General features: G+C 41.0%; 1 protein-coding gene and 1 long non-coding RNA gene across 3 annotated transcripts in view; one reads left to right on the top strand and one right to left on the bottom strand.

The window, feature by feature from the left end:
* The window catches only part of LOC118093506 (uncharacterized), a 58,685-nt gene extending 42,757 nt beyond the window's left edge, over window positions 1-15,928 (top strand). The window contains exons 3-4 of the long non-coding RNA XR_009557598.1: window positions 14,202-14,323; window positions 15,819-15,928. This is a non-coding gene — a long non-coding RNA (uncharacterized LOC118093506). The remainder of the gene's footprint in view (window positions 1-14,201; window positions 14,324-15,818) is intronic.
* Window positions 1-19,841, bottom strand: part of SORCS1 (sortilin related VPS10 domain containing receptor 1) — a 359,470-nt gene that overhangs the window by 111,236 nt on the left and 228,393 nt on the right. For both annotated transcript variants that reach the window (XR_009557597.1, XM_035132751.2), the window contains exons 4-5: window positions 14,183-14,341; window positions 341-414 (exon numbers count right to left, since the gene is read on the bottom strand). Coding sequence is in view for 1 of the 2 variants with exons in the window: in XM_035132751.2 (XP_034988642.2) it covers window positions 341-414; window positions 14,183-14,341 (233 nt within the window). In the remaining variant the exon portion in view is untranslated. The remainder of the gene's footprint in view (window positions 1-340; window positions 415-14,182; window positions 14,342-19,841) is intronic.

Raw genomic sequence — 19,841 nt, forward strand, 5'->3', positions numbered from 1 at the left:
CAATAATAATGAATAATAATTCACTCAGATGTAAAGTGTTTTTGAGTTGAATGAGAATGGCCTACAAGTGTGCATGTGATCATCAGAGGGCATGAGGGAAAATGGCTGTGAGACTTCAAAAATGAATATTGGTATAAATGTACAATGCAATACAATAAAATACAATACTAGAGACTAACTGTTATATTCATTTTTAAGTAGATTTGAAGACCTTACCACAAGACCTCAAAACCCACAAATCAAACTGATCAAATTACCCTGCCAACCCTCAAAAGGACCACCCAACACTGAAAAGGTGGTTTTCTGGGAGCTGTGTGATATGAAATTGCTTGCCTCTTACCAGTAGAATCTGTTTGGTGTTACGTTTTCCTGGAGTAGTAGCCATCTTCTTCCAAATTCCACTGAACTGTATAACTTAAAAAAAATATCAAGAAAAAAGGCAAACTATTATTCTTCTGCAAGTAACTTTGTTTAATTGGACATTGACAGTCTGACAATAAATGTTGAGTAGAGAGAAAATTACACCTCACCAGGTGAGTTTTGTGAGCCGTCTTCTTTTATCAGGTTTCCTCTCCTCCTCATCAAGAGATCATTCCACAGCTGAGGTTACTGTCACTCCTCAGTGATTTCTCAGTTGTGACAGCTGATAATGACAGTACTGAATACTTTGCTGTCATAGCTGAGAAAACGCAGGCAGTGAGGGCAAGGCAAACAAAGGTGGAGATTAATCTCACTGAAGTGAATCCCAAACATGTGAACTATATTAGACACTATTTATCCAGGGAATACCCTTGCTATATTTGCTTCTGTTTTTCAGAATGGATTCTGGGCCATAGCAGAGAGTGAGCTCGTTTAAGTTGTTCTCTCTTGTCACATCTGCTAAGTATGCAACCCAAAGAAAAGAAATCTCAACATACCCTTCATCTGAATTGCAGAATGCAGAAGAGGTGGTAGGCAATGGTAACAAACATATAATGATTGCACTCTAATTGATAGTGTTGTCACAATGGCAAATCTACAACTTTGTCAGCTTCATAGGTGAAAAGTCTGGAGATCCTGATCTTAGTTTGTATCTGGTAAAAGTGGCAGAAAATACAGGCTGGGAGGAAATGCTTAAATTAAAACTTCTCATCATATTCATAAGAGTGCCTGGGAGAAACTAAGATGTTGCAAAAACATTTCCCTGAATATTGACCCATAAATAATAGAGGGTATTTCATCTTTCTAGTTGGATCAGGTTGACTGTGAACTACTATGGGATTTCAGGGGGGGGTGCACGGTTGCTTCTCATTTGCTGGTTGGGAGATGAGAGGAAAGTCTGCTGCAATTAGGCGGAAAGGAGAAGAGACTTATTTATTTCTAGACATTACCCTGTAAAAACACACAATGAAAATAAACTTGGCAGAGTGAAAGTGAAGTCTGGCAAACCAGCAGTGTTTGGGCACAGTCATGCCAACATCTAAAGTCCCTTTGACTTCAGTTTATTTAGTCAGCTTATTTTATCTCAATTTTAAATCAGATATCAAATACAAAACAAAAAGACAAGACAAAACAATATGCTGGAAATAAAACATGTAAAAATATAGCAATGTTAAAAACAAGCAGAATGTAGCTCTGGTTGTCTACCACAATCGCCACCAAAAATAAAGTCACAAGATAGTGACAGGGGTGTGGAGATGATAGATTGAGATCTACTGATTAGATTTGTAGATAATTTGCAATCATTTCTGACTGTCAATTGTTTAACAGTGCTTGTCTTTTGCACCCAGACCTAGTAGTGGGGTAGGAGAGCTGAAAATAATGCCAATATATTTCACATCTGGCAAGCTATGTGCCCCTTTGACTTCATATAGACATGGGTTGACAAGTCTAAAAACTGGGACAAAAGCAATGTATTTAGCTTTAACTCTGAAAGTGTATACTTGATTCTGGCCAAACTAAGCCTTCTAGAGCAAAATATACATCAGGAGGCTCTCTGTCTCATATACCCTCCAATATACAGATAGTACATACAGTAGCAACATATTCCCTCCCCTTCTTTGGAGTATTTGCTGTGGGATGGATCTGATCTCATTCCCATTCACACACACACACAGAGAGAGAGAAGAGAGAGAGAGAGAGAGAGAGAGAGAGAGAGAGAGAGAGAGAGAGAGAGAGAGATCTTTTTGAGGGGAAGTGTAAGTCAGCGTTTCTCAACCGCTGTTCCATGGCACACTAGTGTGCCGCGAGACGCTGGCTGGTGTGCGGCGACGTGCGGCGACGAGAAGGGCGATTTGCATTGTCACATGCCTGGCGGCCGCCAATACACACCACTGACCCACCGGAAAGCAATATTTCTCCTCCTCTTTCCCAAAGCTCAGTGCAAACGAGCCTGGCGGCCGTCAATACACAGCACTGACCTGCCGGAAAGCAATATTTGGCAAGTGTTTCTTACAGTCATAATTATAATATAGGGCGGCACAGAGTTAAATTTTTTAACCTTTTTAATGGTGGTGTGCCTCGTGATTTTTTTCATGGAACAAGTGTGCCGTGGCCCAAAAAAGGTTGAGAAACACTGGTGTAAGTAACATTGAGAAGGCAAAGGTTAGCAATTGACATGTTTCTAGACCTCAGCTTGGCCAGGACTTGTCTGCTATTTTCCTTGTGAGATTTTGGTAGGAGAGTTACCAACACACTTGACATTGATCACAAAATATAAATGCCACACAAGCCTAGGTGTTTTTAAGCCTATAACTCACATAAACGGATTGGCCATGAAACAAAATATGGCATGTCAAGTTATATCTAGTAAGTACCGGGATGCAGGTGGCGCTGTGGGTTAAACCACAGAGCCTAGGGCTTGCTGATCAGAAGGTCGGCGGTTCGAATCCCTGCGACGGGGGTGAGCTCCCGTTACTCGGTCCCAGCTCCTGCCAAACTAGCAGTTCGAAAGCACGTCAAAGTGCAAGTAGATAAATAGGTACTGCTGCAGCGGGAAGATAAACAGTGTTTCCGTGTGCTGCTCTGGTTCGCCAGAAGCGGCTTAGTCATGCTGGCCACATGACCTGGAAGCTGTACGCCGGCTCCCTCGGCCAATAAAGCAAGATGAGCACCGCAACCCCAGAGTCGGTCACAACTGGACCTAATGGTCATGGGTCCCTTTACCTTTACCTTTACTGAAGCATCGCAAATATGGCTTGAACTAACAACCCAGGTAAATTAAAGATAGTGTTCTCAATTGGGGGGCTTGTCAGACGTTTGCTATGTGGGAAGTGCCATTATGGATTGGGAGAGAACAGGTGGATGGGAAGTCAGAAACAGTGATGTCAATCAGGCTTTTGTTCCAGCAAAATGGACACTGACATCTTTTCTTCCTTCCCATTCCATTCTATTGCTGCTTGATAGGCAGAAGTACTGCTTTTTGTTGTTGTTGATGATAGAAGCTTTTACTTAATACAACATATTTGCTCATGTAAATCTTTCCTCCTCACACCATCTTTCCCCCCACCCAGAGCCAAAATATTGATAAATCCCCATTGTTGCATCAAACTGTATAATGTGCTTACCAGATGCTAAAAACACTTACAATTTGGTGGAAAATATTTTTTTGGCAGACAGCAACATTTTGATATCATCATCAGTTTCTTTTCATTCTTGTCCAAGTACAGAAAATGAATTTCAGACCAAGCAGAAACTGAATAAAAACTCAGGGTCATATCTCCCTGTTCCTTGGGGAATATTCTTATTTCTTCCTTTTCTACTCTATTTCCTATATTATGGAGAAACTTGTATTTCAGATAGACATATGGCCTGTATTCTCAGTGACTGTAAATCGTGTCCCCACTTGGCATGCGGCACACTCTGCTCTCCATGAGCACTATAGACGACTATTATTTAACATTTACTATTCATGAGCTGTACAGAATGAAGACATGATATGTTCTCTGCTGGGAAAGTTATAGATCAAAGGACACAATCCTTCCCCACATTTTATATATAATGAATTGGGGGGGGTGAATGAGATCTGTATAAGATCTTGCATAGCCCCCATTCATTTCCATGGGATTTATGCATGATTTATTGGCACACTGTACTCAAAGTAAGGTGGGGAAGGGAAAGTCTGAAAAAGATGTACATTTTCTGTGCTGTGGATGTGTACAGAAGAAAAAAGTATAATGCAGGCATCTCCAAACTTCGGCTCTCCAGATGTTTCAGACTACAATTCCCATCTTCCCCAACCACTAGTCCTGTTAGCTAGGGATCATGGGAGTTGTAGGCCAAAACATCTGGAGGGGATGTCTGGTATAATGCATGGTACACAGTCAAGTATACGTCTGGTCTATCTGCCTATATGCAACAGGTTACATAGGTCAAGAAGCAAGTATGGGTACGGAAATTCTAAAATAGGAAGGAGTAGGATGTGCTTTTTGGTTTTTAGTAAACATATAGCATTCTGGGTTGCCCTAGGTCCTGTTTACATGTTACTCTCAAGTAGGGCATATCCATGTTGACTCTGGGAAGGGGTTGTGCTTTTATCCCTTGTCCACACCATTGGGTCTTCTTCCTGCAACAAGAATGTGTGCACACAGTTGTTTGCAGAGAAATTCACATGCACAACCAATTACTTGCATGCTGAGGTTGCACAAGTTTTCATGGAGCCCTCACATTCAAACAGGTGTTCATGCATCAAAATTTATCGGCAGACAACCACACACAACACACAGTGGTTGCAGCGAGAAAACCTGATAGTGGAGTTAAAGGCTGCAGATTATATTTGCCACCTGTCTGGAATATTTCAGTTAAGTCAGTACTTAGGGCAGGAGTGGGGAACCTATGACCATCCCAATGTTGTTGGATTCCAAACCCCATCAGTCCTAGCAACCAGGACCAATGCACAAAAATAATGGGAGTTGTAGTCCAGGAACATCTGGAGATTTGCATGTTCCCCACTCCTGATTCAGCGCAACTATCTAGAAGTTCATAGAAGTCAAGTTCCCCATTTCTTCCTCCCCGTACAGCCCCCTGTGCCCCCGCAAAGCTTATCCAGAGGGTATTGGGGGGTGTCTATCTGATTCTGGGTGGTTCTGTCCTCCCACAGCAGTATCCCTGGGTCCCATCCCACATTTTAGGAGGGACTCCTGGTTATCTGTAGAGGCTTTCTGGGGCAACCAGGTGGCTAATAGTGGGGGGGGGGGAGTGAAGAGGAAATATCTCTCCATGAAATTCCTTCTGTACACATATCGAAGGATCCAAGAAATATACTGTTATTTCCTGACCTAATTGGCAATTCTGCCAAACCAAACTTTGATACCTCCACAGTTTAAATATTCATTAATCTATAAAATCAAATGAATGTAGGGGGGAATCCAAACACTTAAAATAGTACCAAGAGATTTGTCACACAGTACAGAAGCTATCAATATCTTTCACTAGCTACCTAGGAACTTATTTATTTATTTCTCATGGAAACCACTGATAGCGATAAAACCTTCAGATATTCATCTAGAGGAGAAACAGTCATTTACAATGTACTAAGATTAACATCCCGGCAATTAGTTTTCCTGTGGTCTCCCTTTACAATCATCATTAAACATGTTCAGGGAAAAGTATCTTCAATCAATGCTCTTTTCTCTAATGCTTCTTTTTTCTTAAATATAGTGGCAGTTTTGTTCTTCTTTCTCAATGCAGCCTCATCCTAAATGCTATGTATGCAAGTAGGAATTAAAAAGAACTTCATCTAGCACTACTTTTGCCCCCAAATGTATATGAATCTCTGACTCGGGTATCAGCCCTACCATAAGCAGCAGCCACCCCCAAACACTGAAACTGCTGGGCTGGATCAGGCTCTCTAATTTAACAGTGGTCAGTAAGAGAACCCTAGCAAATTGACAAGCATGATATACTGGAGATAACATCCCTTGTTGTTTATCCCCATTATTCAATACTGAAAACTAAACAAGACGACTGCATTGTAAGCTGTCATGGTTCTTATACATTGATAGATCTAAACAAAATTTTAAAAAATCCTTCCAGCAGCACCTTAGAGACCTGGCATTGATAGATCTTTCCCCAAAGATAAGAACCAGTGTACACACTATCAGGGCCGGCCCTAAGGCAAGGCTGGGTGGCGCAATGCACCAGGGCACCGGGCCGACAGGGGGATGCCATGCTGGGAAACAGGGCAGGGGGGCGCCAGAGGGATCTTCGCACCACGGCGCCAGGGCGCCAGACATGCTTAAGACGGCACTGCACACTATTCCTGCTGCCATATGGAAAATGCATAAAATAGCACACTCACAAGCATATTTAATCAGAAGTATGTCTTCCAGGTTTCAATAGATCCTACTCTCTAAGTAGGTGTAGGATTCCAGCCTTAATCACTTAGCCACAGGAGGATTGTCATCAAAACAAAACAAAAAAACAAGGTGAGCCATGCAATGGCTAGACAAGTGGTGGGACCAATTTTCTTCAGATCAACACAAATGATTTGCAGTAGCATAAAGGCAATTTTGTGGTAGTGGTGAGCCATTGAATATGATAGACATCTTGCCACATGGTGCAGCTTTTCTACAAAGAAGTCATTTCCAGCTTAGCGTCCTCTAGATGTTATGAACCACAATTTTTGATGGATGATTGGACCATCATACTTCCATTTTACTATATAGCGGCCTTTCCCAACCCAGTCCCTTCCAGATTTGGGGCCCACAATTCTTGTCAGCCCTAGCCAGCATGGAACATCTGGAAGGCACAGGGTTGGGGAAGGCTACAGTAGAGTAAATGGATAAAGCCTCCAAGGGGCTATTACCAGGTTGGGCAGAAACTCTTAGAAAGCTTTTAAAAACATACTGGTAGCTCTATCATGAGGCCCAATGAGGTATTTGCCTCGGGCAGCATGTGAAGAGGGTGACAAATTTGTTGCTACAGGCTCTTTGCTTGTTTGCCTTCCTGTCCCCTTCAGCCACCAAGCTACTGCCATCCACCAAGGTGGTTTTTTGTTTTGTTTTGTTTTGTTTTGTATTTTTAATATTTTGTTGGAAGCTGCCCAGAGTAGCTGGGGAAACCCAGCCAGATGGGTGGGGTATAAATAACAAATTAATTTTTTTTTTAAAAAAAGTAAATGTATACGGTTCTCTGGAATCATTTCCTGCTCTCCAGTATGAGCCTCACTTGCTCATCCCTTCTTGTTAAATGCTTTGCTACTGCTAACATGGCAACAATACTGGCCATGTCTCAGTCTCTGGCTCTCCTTCCCCACTGCCTCACTCAGGGCTGGGGGATCCTTCGAGCAAAGCATTATGGGTAAGGTAGCCCAGAAGATGGCCTGCACTGTCAGTTTTCTCACCATGGTTAGAAATCCTTTTTTTAAAAAAAAAAAGTTTGAAAAGTTAAAGTTACTACAGTAGCTTTTGACAAGTTTTTGTAATAATGAAAAAAGAATAGCTAGTCACTTGCTGGTCATCTTGTCTAGAATGCCTGCCCTTCCTCATAGTGCAAAGGGGTGGGGCAGATGCTGAGATATGGCCAGCGCTGCCTCTGTGTCAGAAACAGCAACACAGTTAAGTGGTAAGCCAGGGAGAGAGGACAAAGAAGGGGGAGAGATGCCTGCCTCAGGTAGCACAATATCTCATGAGACCACTGGACCACATTCCAAAGGACCCACCCATCAGTCACTCAGAATGATGAAAAATAAAGTTCTGGGCCAGCTAGAATCAAGCTCTGCAGCAACTCCATTAAAATATATATGCTTCCCTTGTTATATACACCTGTCCTCCAGAATTAAACGACTATATTTTTGACATGTTTTATTTCAGTTTTTCCTTTGGAATTTTGATAGACTGTTTTAGGCTGTTAGAGCCATCAGATTGTCTCCCACGGTATCATCTGTTTGTTTCCCCCCCCCTCTGTTTATTAGGAGTTGTTCTTCTATTCCCCACTGCTATCTAGTTTATTTTTTTCATTTATTTTAATATGTGTCCCAAAACATAATGTTTAGTGAGGTGTGTTAAGAAAATGACTGATGGATGCACTCTGAGGGCACACTTTATGACCTAGTTTGTACACTATAGTTTATGGGCAAATTAAAAGAAAAACGCATTCTGTCAGTTGTACCTATTGCAGAAACTCATAAATGAAGGGCAAGGCAGCAAAAGACAAGGTATACATATATTTCTCTCGGTTCAGTCTCAAGAAAAACAACAACACCTCACCAAGCTCTAAGACTATGTTTGCCGACTGTAAACTTAGTGACATAGAGGCAATTTCTCAGATGGAATCATTTCCCCATCAAAGACTAGCAATGGGGAGACCATCTGGATCCAATACAAAATTAATAATAAAAAGTGATTAATTTTGCAACAACAACAGCCAGATGGTTAGAACTAGTTGCAATTTCCAGGCTGGGGGGTGGAGGGTGGGGACCTTCTTCACACCATTCTCCCTCATGGACAACGTCCTAGGGGGAACTAGCCACTTGGGATGGGGGAAAAAATCTATTCAGTTCACATTTAAAGCCAAATTTACCAAATTTGCACTTTCCATAAGAATATGAGAACTGAAAAAAATAGCCATCCATCAAAATCTGCACTTGTCTGCGATGCATACCAGGGGGAGATGCACATGAAAATTAATCAATTAGCGAAAAGAAGCAATGCACTATATTAAGGGAAATTAGAGTTATAGAGTTGGAAGGGGTTCTGAGGGACATTTAGTCCCACCCCCTGCAATGCAGGAATCTCAACTAAATTATACGTGACTGATGGCCATACAGTCTCTGATTAAAAACCTCCAATGAAGGGGAGTCCATCACCTCTGGTGGGAGTCAGTTCCACTGACAAAAAACTCTTACTGTCAGAAAATTCTTCCTGGTGTTTAATCAGAATCTCCTTTTGTGTCACTTGAACCCATTGGAGCAGGAGAAAACAAGCTTGCTCCATGCTCCATGTGACAGCCCTTTAGATATGTGAAGATGGCTATCATATCTCCTCTCAGTCTCCTCTTTTCCAGGCTAAACATACTCAACTCCCTCAGCCTTTCCTCATGAGGCTTGGTTTCCAGACACTTTTAGGTTGCCCCCCCCCCGCCCCCTGCACATGTTCCAGCTTGACAAAATTCTTCTTAAATTGTGGTGCAGCATATATTTCTGTGCATGTATATTAAATCCAGAGCAGCTGACATCCACGTGAGCCATTTCCCATAGTCCTCAATGTACTACATGCATGCATGGGCACTTTCAGGGCTTCACCTGAAAGCCATTGTGATTACCCCATACTGCATTTTCTGGGCATCTTCATGCACATTAAAAATCCCAAGACAACATCCATTCATTAGCCTCACTTAGAAGATTAATTACAATGACCTACTTCTGTTTAATCGTGCTAGATTCCATGCAGTCAATTGCACATTGAGATTAATGTTATCTCCCCACAATGCCCAATGCTTTGTTAGGACTATTACATTTTAAGTTATTTATTTCTTGATGGCTTCAGCAGATTGTGTAGGGTTCAGTTTACCTTGCTCTCTAAAGCTAAGAAGAATAACAATGTAGCAAACTGTTAACAGAAACCTGGAAAACTGAGATTGAAACAGTAATGAGGGACAGTTCTAATGGGCAACATTTACCCATTACATTAGCCAGTCATTAAAAGGTTCTCACTATACTTGGAGAACTACCATTTGTTATTTCTCCCCCGCCCCCTTTTGTATACCTTTCTCTCTGACAAACACCAGTTTACATAGGTGAGCAATTCCTCTGTCAACCTTGATTTATAAATGCATCTATTTTAAAGGTGCTTATTCCCACTCGGAAGCCTGGTGGATTCACAAAGCCAACTTTGCTCACCATGGACAGCTATCCAAGTACACTCTGTTTGTTCTCTGTCATAAGGGATGTTCATTGTTCAAGGTATAAAACCTTGGACAGTGTCTATCATGGAAAACTAGTTTACATTTTAAATAGCCACATAAATACAAGAGCTCATGTGTTGAGGTAATTCATCTCTTAGAATGCAGTGAGTTCACCTGCTGCACATATGGGAAGGGAAGCGGAGAGATAATAAAATGAAGGTTTATCCTTTTAGGTGGAAGAACCCAGCTCGTTCAATGTATATCCCAGACCATAAACCAGATCTAGATGTAGAGATTGTGTTCTTAGCTCAGGATGCCTGAGATCAGTGCCTTGAGCTGGACATCTAACAAACCAGTATTATTTCCCTTGAACAGGCACATCTGTCAATCATAGTGAGAGGAGCCAATGTTGCATGAGATTGTGCAAAAAAAATTCATTAATTTCTCTGTTTACTTGGCTTTTTAAAATTACCCTATTCTCCTTGTTGAGAAATGATTTCCTAGGTTTGGTTTCTTAGAAACATAATTACAATTCTTTGCCATTTTGTCAGACATCTTGTGTATTTTGAGCTTTTAAATGACAACTTGGAAGGGAGTTAGACAAAAGTATAAACAGTTGCCTCTTCTGAGGGAATAAAGTCCATCAACTTTCAAAACAATATGTGCAGTGTGGGTCTCTTGCAAGGACAGACTTCATCATTTTGGGGTGGTTAAAATAGAAATCACTTAACCTTAACCTTCCCTTGTGTTCCGTGTGCAGTGAGTCTGAAAACAGGTGAAACGACAGACATTCCCCTTGGTAAACAGGCAATAATAGATTAGCAATGAGCAGAGCAACTGGGAGCTTCTTTGAGCTACAATAAAGCTTAGTTGGTTGGAGAAAAAAAGTACCAGGCCTCAAGAGGGGAGGGAGAGAAAACCTTAATTAAAACTTCATTTAATAATACTGGACAGCAAGAATTTGAGATAATGAAATCACAGGTACCCAAAAACTGAAGAGAGAGAATGGACCTTAGAGCAAGAAAACTACAACAAAGAGAAGGGAAGAAAAACAACTGGAAAGGGATACAAAGCAACAGACAGGCATACATGCAGCTGGAAGGGGTGGGTGGGGACTCCGAGAAGTGTTTGTGCAAACTTTAAAGAAAAAAATAAATAATCAAAGTGGATGTTGCTTGTTGGAAAGAAGAAAGGAAATAGAATAAAGGGAACAGATAAATCACATGGAAAGCCCTAAAACTGAACAGGTGGAATGTGAAATGCCCCAGTACTAAAGGCCTGCAGAATAGCAACCAAATTAACACAAACCATGAAGAAAAGAAAAGAAAAAGTGTAGAATGAAAACACATTGATTGAAGTATTGATTTTAAATTGCTTGTTTGGAAACAGAAAGGGATTGGGAAGGATGCCAATAGTGCATTGGTCTTCTAAACATCCTTGTCTCCCAGGCAGATCTCACATGGCCATGTGATAACCAAATGTTTTGTGCTTTTTTAAACATCCCGCCCCCAATCACTGTGTTTGAACTTCCCTGGTGGAAAAATTCACAGTGATTAAAATCTAGACTGTCAAAATGAAAGATCTCAGCTATGTCTCCATCCACTCCCCACTGGAGCTCAGGGCACTTCCCTAGTCAGCTAGCAAAGTTCTCATTTCAAAGGGCAGCAAAGCATTAGCCTTGGTATGAAGTACAGTAGAAACTAAGTAGGACCAGATTAGCTGAAAATCCAAGTATGAGCCACCGCAGGTTTAAATATCTTCAGGAAAAACTACTTTGTCTGTCCCATCAATATGTGAGGCACATCTGACAGAAGCTCAAAAGAGAGTTTTCTTGGTGGCTGTTCCCAGGCTCTGGGACATCTTATCAAGCAAGCTTCATCTCTGGTGACCTCCTGCCAACAGGCAACAACATTTTTATTTAGGCAAGCCTTTGGCTTATGATTTGGAAGTGTGCTGAAATTGGTTTATAAAAACAAAAATATTTTTGTGATACTTTACTTAACCCAACAACTTATTTTTATTAGTTTTTAAATGTGTTTTATTATACTATTGCTAGCTACTGAACACAATTTCAAAGAAAGACGGAACAACCAACCATGGGGGCAGCTTCTCTTTGAGTGGTTCCATGTATAAAAACCAAAGATGAGCACAGAAGTTACAATAAAAACACAATGCTGAACTATAGTGCACTACCACTGAATTCAGGCTACTGTCAATATCTTGGATTACTGCTGCCACTGCGCAGTCTTCGGAGTAAGTCTTTGGAAGCCCTGGCTTCCAAATGGGTTGTGATGCCTTCCCAACCCCTTGCACAACATGCACAGAGGGGATCAGGCCCTACCTTTCCACTTCTGCCTCCTCCTATGTCTTCTCTAGGGAATGCTTGAGGAATTCAGTCTTTGTAAATTGCAATACAAACTACTGTAACTTAATCTTGCCCCTGATAGTGACCATCTGCTAACATAGATTTGTGTCCATTTCCAGTTTGTGTCCATTTTGCATGTGTTCAGTCATAATTCCACCCTGTTTCTTCATTAACGTGATTTTTTAAAATATATATATTTATATTTGAATACAAATTTTAATATTTATTTTGTCACAAAATGCACATGTAAATAATATTTTATCTAAATGTAGCTTCTCCTAAAATATGCATTTTTGCTGTATTGGGTTGTATTTCTAATGCATTATATCTGATCTGTGCATTAGTCTAGGACGTGTAAATTAGGCCAGTACATTTGTGAACCAAACTAAATTCTCCTCTGTTCTTATGTACCACTAAAATGATCGGTTATTTTATAATTTGAGATTAAATACCACAATTTCACATACTTAGTACCTAAAATGTTAACCCCAGTCTCCATAAATATCTGCAAGACTATGCATCATGTTTGAAAGCGGCCACCATTATCCCAGTCCAAAAGAAAACAGTAATTAACTGCCCAAATGACTATAGACCCATTGCATTAATATCTGTAGTGCTGAAATGCTTCGAGAGATTGGTCCTTCTACATCTTAGAACATGTTTTTCACCGGACCTTGATAAACAGTTCGCCTACAGGAGAAATAGGTCAACAGATGATGCCATTGCTACACCTTTCACCTTGCAGCGAGTCATCTGGGGAGACCAGGGAATTATGTCAGAATGCTGTTTATTGATTATAGCTCAGCTTTCAATATCATCCTTCCGGACATTCTCATCGGAAAGTTAAGAGACCTGGACCTTTCTTCTAACATCTGTGATTGGATTAAAGACTTTCTGAGAGATCGGACACAAAGAGTGAGGATTGGACCTGTTACATCTACCTTCCTGAAGCTCAGCACTGGCATTCCACAGGGATGCGTGCTAAGTCCATACCTGTATTTGTTGTATACATATGATTGCATTTCACCTGACCCATCTACTGCAATTATTAAGTTTGCTGATGACACCACAATGGGTTTAATTACAGGCAGAGATGAATCTGCGTACAGTGGGGAGGTTAAAAATGTATCCACATGGTGCTCAGAGAACAATCTGCACCTAAACATTGGCAAAACAAAGGAGATGGGGTTGGATTTTCAGAGGAAGAGAGGGGAGCTAGCCCCACTGTATGTCAGGGGGAGCTGTGTGGAGAGAGCATCTTCCTTTAAATACCTGGGACTCCATCTTAGTGAAGACCTAACTTGGAAGGTCAATACAGCCCAGGTGGTTAGGAAGGCCCAACAGAGACTTCATTTCCTTAGGCTCTCAAGGTTGGACAGCAACTGATGATTTCCTTTTATCAATAGAAAGTGTTCTCTCATACTGCATTATGGTGTGGTATGCTGGTTTGACAGCCATGGACAGAAAGTCCCTACGGAGGGTGGTGAAGACAGCACACGATATCATGGGCTGTCCCCTGAGTCCACTAGATGTCATCGCGGGAGACCATTGCCTCAGAAGAGCGAGGAACATTATCAAGGATGACTCACACCCTGGCCAGCACCTTTTAAATCTCCTGCCCTCCTATAGAAGCATGATAAGCTGCACTAACAGGTTAAAGAACAGTTTTTACCCTTGGGCCATGAGGCTGCTGAATGGAAGACAGCAACATTGCAGCTGACGTTCGGGGTTGGTGGTCCTATGACAGCACACAGAGTGTAACAAGGACTGAGAGATTGGGGGGGGGGGCTCGTTTAATCTCACTGTAAACAAGTGGTGCAGTGACAATAAAGTATTAGGTTTTTTTGGTTTTTTGTTTACAATGCTTCAGAATTCAACCTGTGGAAATGGGCAAGAGGCCTGTGGCAAGAAACATTTCCTCAAATGACTTTAAACCCATGGCCTGTAGGAAGTACCATGTCACCAACAAACAACAACACCCCTGCAGATACTAACCTTCTGATCCTGACTATAGGCCAGAATCCAATCCTCCTGCTTGGGATGGAAGAGCATGCTATGGATGTAGAAGTTCAGACGGTATTTTTGATAGGTGGCGCCTTCATCAGAACTGATCAACAGGCTGCTCTCAATCTCAGGGTCAGTAAGCAACATAATCTGTAAGGATCAAGCAGAGGAATACTGGAGTTTAGGACGAGGATAGGCAAAGAAATAACTAAAACCTCTAAAGCTCTAGGAATTTTTTTTTCATGAAAGGGTATTCGTTTTAGTGAGCTCCATGGTTGTGCAAAGCAACACAAGCAAAGCAAACAAGTTGATACAAAGCAAAGATGACCTTCTCAAAGGCAAAGGGATTTTATAACTAAACATCCTACTTATCAGAACTTCTCCAAATACTTTTGTAATCCAGTCTACTCTAAGTTCTTCACTGTGTTCAGCATTGCTACAGTTCATTGTAATTTTGGTAGTGAATGGGATAGGACAGATATAGCCTATAACTGTATTTTGAGCAGGAGCTCAAGAGTTTTGCATTACAGAAAATGCTGCTCAGTTTTTTGTTTGATTTCTACTGAACCCCCCAATTCTTTCCGAAAGTGAATTCAGGCATTGACTGAGTAAAATACTATGCCACTGAAAAAATGAAACTTTGAGGTCACTAACGTAGTGTGACTAATTTAGAGACTGAACTGGAAAAGCAAAGATTAACTTCTCTTCCTCTGAGATTTCACTTATTCATTAACACGTGAGCAGCACAAGAAAGAGAGGGCTGTCATCATGATGCCAAACACATTGCTCAAAACTCCATAATGAGAGTAAAAGTGAGGGCTGAGAAGTGTCTTAAAGTGGTAAATAAATAATTTTTTTTTAAAAAAAAATATAGCAGAAATTGGAAACCCTGAATGCAGACATCAATGTTTTTGGGGCGATTTCATGGTAGTCCAACATACACTATCACCATGGATAAAGGTAAAGGGACCCCTGACCATTAGGTCCAGATGTGACCGACTCTGGGGTTGCAGCACTCATCTCATGTTATTGGCCGAGGGAGCCGACGTACAGCTTCCAAGTCATGTGGCCAGCATGACTAAACCGCTTCTGGCGAACCAGAGCAGCGCATGGAAACGTCATTTACCTTCCCGCTGTAGTGGTACCTATTTATCTACTTGCACTTTGACATGCTTTCAAACTGCTAGGTTGGCAGGAGCTGGGACTGAGCAATGGGAGCTTACCCCGTTGCAGGGATTCGAACCGCCGACCTTCTGATCGGCAAGCCCTAGGCTCTGTGGTTTAACCCACAGTGCCACCCATGTCCCTATGGATAGCTGCTTGCATTTCCAGAGTGATTCCTAGTAACATAAGCTAACTGTGTCACCATCAACTACTTGACATGCGTACTGTCTTTCTCTAGAACAAAACTGGTTGCATTCTCAAATGCAGGAACTTTTGGACATCATTCTAAAACACCCAAGTCAACTTGCTAAGTGAAAAGTATTTCACTCTCAGCACTTGAAACCCTGGAACACAAACAAAAGTTTGTCCTCCTTCACTGTAGAATATTGCCATTGCATTGTTTCTCGTCTTTCCCCTGGCCAAGTGGTATTAATGTTTCCCAAATCTCATTCCTCACTCACAGAAAGAAGACAGGATTCAGATTGGATCAAATGAATCCCATCAATGAGAAAGCTGTAACTGGTCATTTTAAAATAGAGAGACTGGCTTGATCTGCAGGACTGAGAGTCAGTACACTGGAGTCTCAGTCTTCCATGCAATGTCTCTCCAGACTGTGTACACATCAGGGTGCAAATGCGCACACTGTTTGCACATATCTGACCCATATGATTTTATGCTGGATTTCCCCTCCTCACAAATCAGGAAGATCCAAATTCAACAGAGCAAAAGCGTAGAAGCTGCTTGGATGAGGATACCATGTGGATGATGTGAAAAAGCATGCACAGATGGGATATATAAAATCTACATTAAACTTCTGTGTGTGTATACCCCATGTCCTTTCTGTCTTTCATCCATGTTCCTCTTCTATTTCCCTCTGTACTTTGAAACTGGTCACGCCAGCCCATCTCATCACTGAATTCTGCTTTTAGGAATCCGGATCAACAAATGATATGTATTTTAATCTGACTGGTGTCATTTCATAGAGCTAACAATACAAAGACATGGACCAGAATCCACAGAGGTGAGATGCATACATGGGGCAGAAATGCACACGCAACCAGAACTGCAGCACTTCTTTCTGGCAAAGTAGCAACTTCCTTTCCAAATGAACAACAGATTGTCTCTTTGGCAGTGGGAGCTACTATGGCACCAACATAAAGCCTTGGCTATGCATGCTCTCTGCTCTCCTGCATGCAGATATCAGTTCTTTGGATTCTGGCCACAGTTCATTGTGCCAGTGGACATGCCTGCAAATATGCAATGCACTGAAACAACTCTACATATCTGGCTTCCCTAGGCAGAAACAGCATGAATGGTGCACAAAAAGCTCCATAATCAAGATGCACCCATTGGCACAGATATTAAATAGACATATATCAGCATGACTTCTTGTTGGATGATATATCAGCAGTGCCAATATTCAAAAAAATGAACAGACAGATGGTTGAGTAATTCCATTACCCAAAACAAAATTAAAACTGATGCATATTAGCTGTTCGCTCAGCCCACCCTCCCAAGTAATTAGCATATTCATCTGCCTATTTTACACTTCTTTTGTATAGGTATGCATGTCCATGCAAAAGCAGGCACACATGTACAGGTATGAGTGTTATAAATATATTTATTCAGTGACATGAAATTTCTCTGTTTAGTCTTCCATTTCTATTATCTGATAGTGTCTCCATTCAGATTGTGGCAGAAACTTGCAGTCAAGTAAAAGCCACTGAGTCTTGTGATAACATAATGACTAACAAATAATGAGGGCAGAAACTTTTGTGGACGAGTGTCTGCTTCATCAAATGCATGAAGTGTTGTACAAAGTTTGATGGTTGTGCATATGGTTGTGAAGAGAAAGCAGTTGTCAGTGGTGAGTTCAGAGAAGTGCAAAAGCCGAGGACCGTACTGGTTATGTTAAAGTTTTGCTATATACAAAGTCATTAGTGATGTTTATAACAACACAAACCATTCTCAGCCATTGAGGATGCTTCAGGTACCCTTATTTGTTTGTGACAATCCTCCTACTGTTTGTAGTAGACAAGAACATGAGGGTGGGTGAGAGAATAACCATGCACACCCCTTGTCAGAAAGAATGCTTAAAATAGAGCTCCTAAAAAATTTAATTTGGTAAGATTTAGGACTCATCCAGATTTTTGTGTTGTGTTTCTAGGCACAAGTCTTTGTCCAAGCAGGGGGTTTTCTATCCTGTGCTTTCCCTGGGGGAAAATCCCACATTTTACTATTGAATTGGAGCAAACAACATTTGAGTTTCTTTGGGTTTTTTTTTAAAAAAAATAAAAAGGTAATATTTTGAACTTGCATCTTCTGACTTTTGAGAATCACCCCCTTCTAAAGGAAGCACTAAAAGGAAGTCCGCATGAGCCTTAAATTGACCAGACTTCAGAAATCTCGTAAAGGGAGGTCACACATATCAAAACCCTTCTGTAAGTAAAAGAAAAATAGAGAACAGGAAAGGTTGGGAGGGTGTTTTCTTTATTTATAAGATTTCTTAGTGGCACTTTGCCATAAGGTCCCTGGGTCAGTTATGCTATTATATGCAGTCATTAAAAGCATATAAAATTGTTAAAATCATAAAACAAGTAAAACTGTTCAAAATGGTCCTACCAAGCACAAGATCATAGCTGTCACATTCCAAGGTAAATAAATGCATCTTCAATATACAGCAAAGCTATACTAAGAGGATGCTAGATGCACCTCGGGGGGGGGGGGAGGTTACACTGTTTGTGTGTTGTTGACATAGAAAGGCCTCTCTTTCTTCAGAAATATTTGCAGGAAAATTCATGCTCAATCCACTGATTAACAAGTCATATGATTAGTTAACTAATATATTTAATAGCCCTGCCATAAATTCAGGGGAAGGGGCTGACTACATGGACTATATTTATTTTCTAATTCAATCATAGATTGAAGTTCTGTATTCAGGAAGGCTGAAAATATTGAAATACTTTATGGTAAAAACTGCTTTTTTCTGGGGGGGGGGACACAGGGGTGCGCATACCCCTAACCATTTTGTGAATCTAAGTTTGGTCTCGTTGACGGGCAGTATTTCAATATCAGTAGGGAAATGAGAGTGCCCCTAAACATTTTTTAAGGAAAAAAAGCACAGGGTAAAAACAAACAGAGACAAAAAGGGGTAAATATTTTACTTTAACAATGCAAATTACTCATCAAACATTTTGCTCTGGCTTTTGCCACATTTGGTGGATACTGGCTGAGAAAGTAATTTCTGAATAATATGCTGCTCTGCTAATTGATAGTTAGCACTTCCCAAGGAGAGTATAAAGCAACATGAGTGACATCTGTCAATTTGTTAATGATCTAGTTTTATGTGCAGTCATGCTGTAATAGATGAAGCAAATGATGGAAAGTTTGGGGGGGAGAGTTTCCCCTTTGTTTTTATGTTTGGAAATTCTGTTTATTGTGATAATTTGTGGCTATAATTCTATGCATGCTTGAGTTGCAAATCAATGGGTACTTTCCTCAGAGTAACTGCACCTGAACATAGATCAGTATATATATATATATAATCCAACTGTGAGTAAATGCTATATTTTTGTGCTTTTCATCTTCTCTTCTAAGTTTGCACAGGATAGCAGCTCAAAAACTGTGCTTGCATGGACAGCATGGAAAGTCTCCAGTTTTAGATGAATTTCAAAAGGAACATCTGTTCAAATGGAACAGCACAGGAAGGGAGGAGTATGTAGCAGTGTTATATATAAAAGGTGTGTGCACTTGTGAAAAGATCCATGACTCAGAGCATGGAAGGCAGATTGAGAGTATAGGTAAAATTGGTAGGAGAGGGAAACAGTGACCTTGCTGTGGGTGACCTCCAGGCCAGACTGAAGACTTGAATGATGCCTTCCTACAGCAAATTACCAAACATTGAAAAAGGAGATATCTAGTAGTCATGGGAGACTTCAACTACCTCCAGGGCCTGATGAGCTGCGCCTAAAGAGACTAAAGAACTTTGTGGATGTTTGACTGAGTTTGTGACCTGTCATCATTGAGGACTGACTCTGAAAACTGAATTTCAAAATGGAAATCTTTATTTTCTCACGAGTAAAAAGTTTCAAAAATGGTTCATGCGGTAATGTGTTCAGTTTAGGTTTCTGTTCTTCCTTTCATCTTAATAGCTTGCGGACATAGTAGCTTGCCCACATAGTTCCACAGTCTATTTATCTCCAAACCTCTGCTTGATTTTTACTCCCCCCCCCCAATCTGAAGCACTTACCCCCCTCAAAACTCATTTAAAATAAACTGAAGCAAAACATTCAAAGTAGGTTGCAGGACCATAGCTCAGTGTCAGAGCATCTCTTTTGCATGCAGAGAGTCCTCTGTTTAGTCCGGGCTGAATGATGGGGGTGGAGACGCTCCTTCATGTATACAGGACCGAGGTTGTTTAGGGCTTTAAAGGTCAGTACCAACACTTTGAATTGTGCTCAGAAACGTACTGGGAGCCAGTGTAGAT

The sequence above is a fragment of the Zootoca vivipara genome, chromosome 5 (genome assembly GCF_963506605.1).
Source record: "Zootoca vivipara chromosome 5, rZooViv1.1, whole genome shotgun sequence".
In the NCBI taxonomy this organism is placed as follows: domain Eukaryota; kingdom Metazoa; phylum Chordata; class Lepidosauria; order Squamata; family Lacertidae; genus Zootoca; species Zootoca vivipara.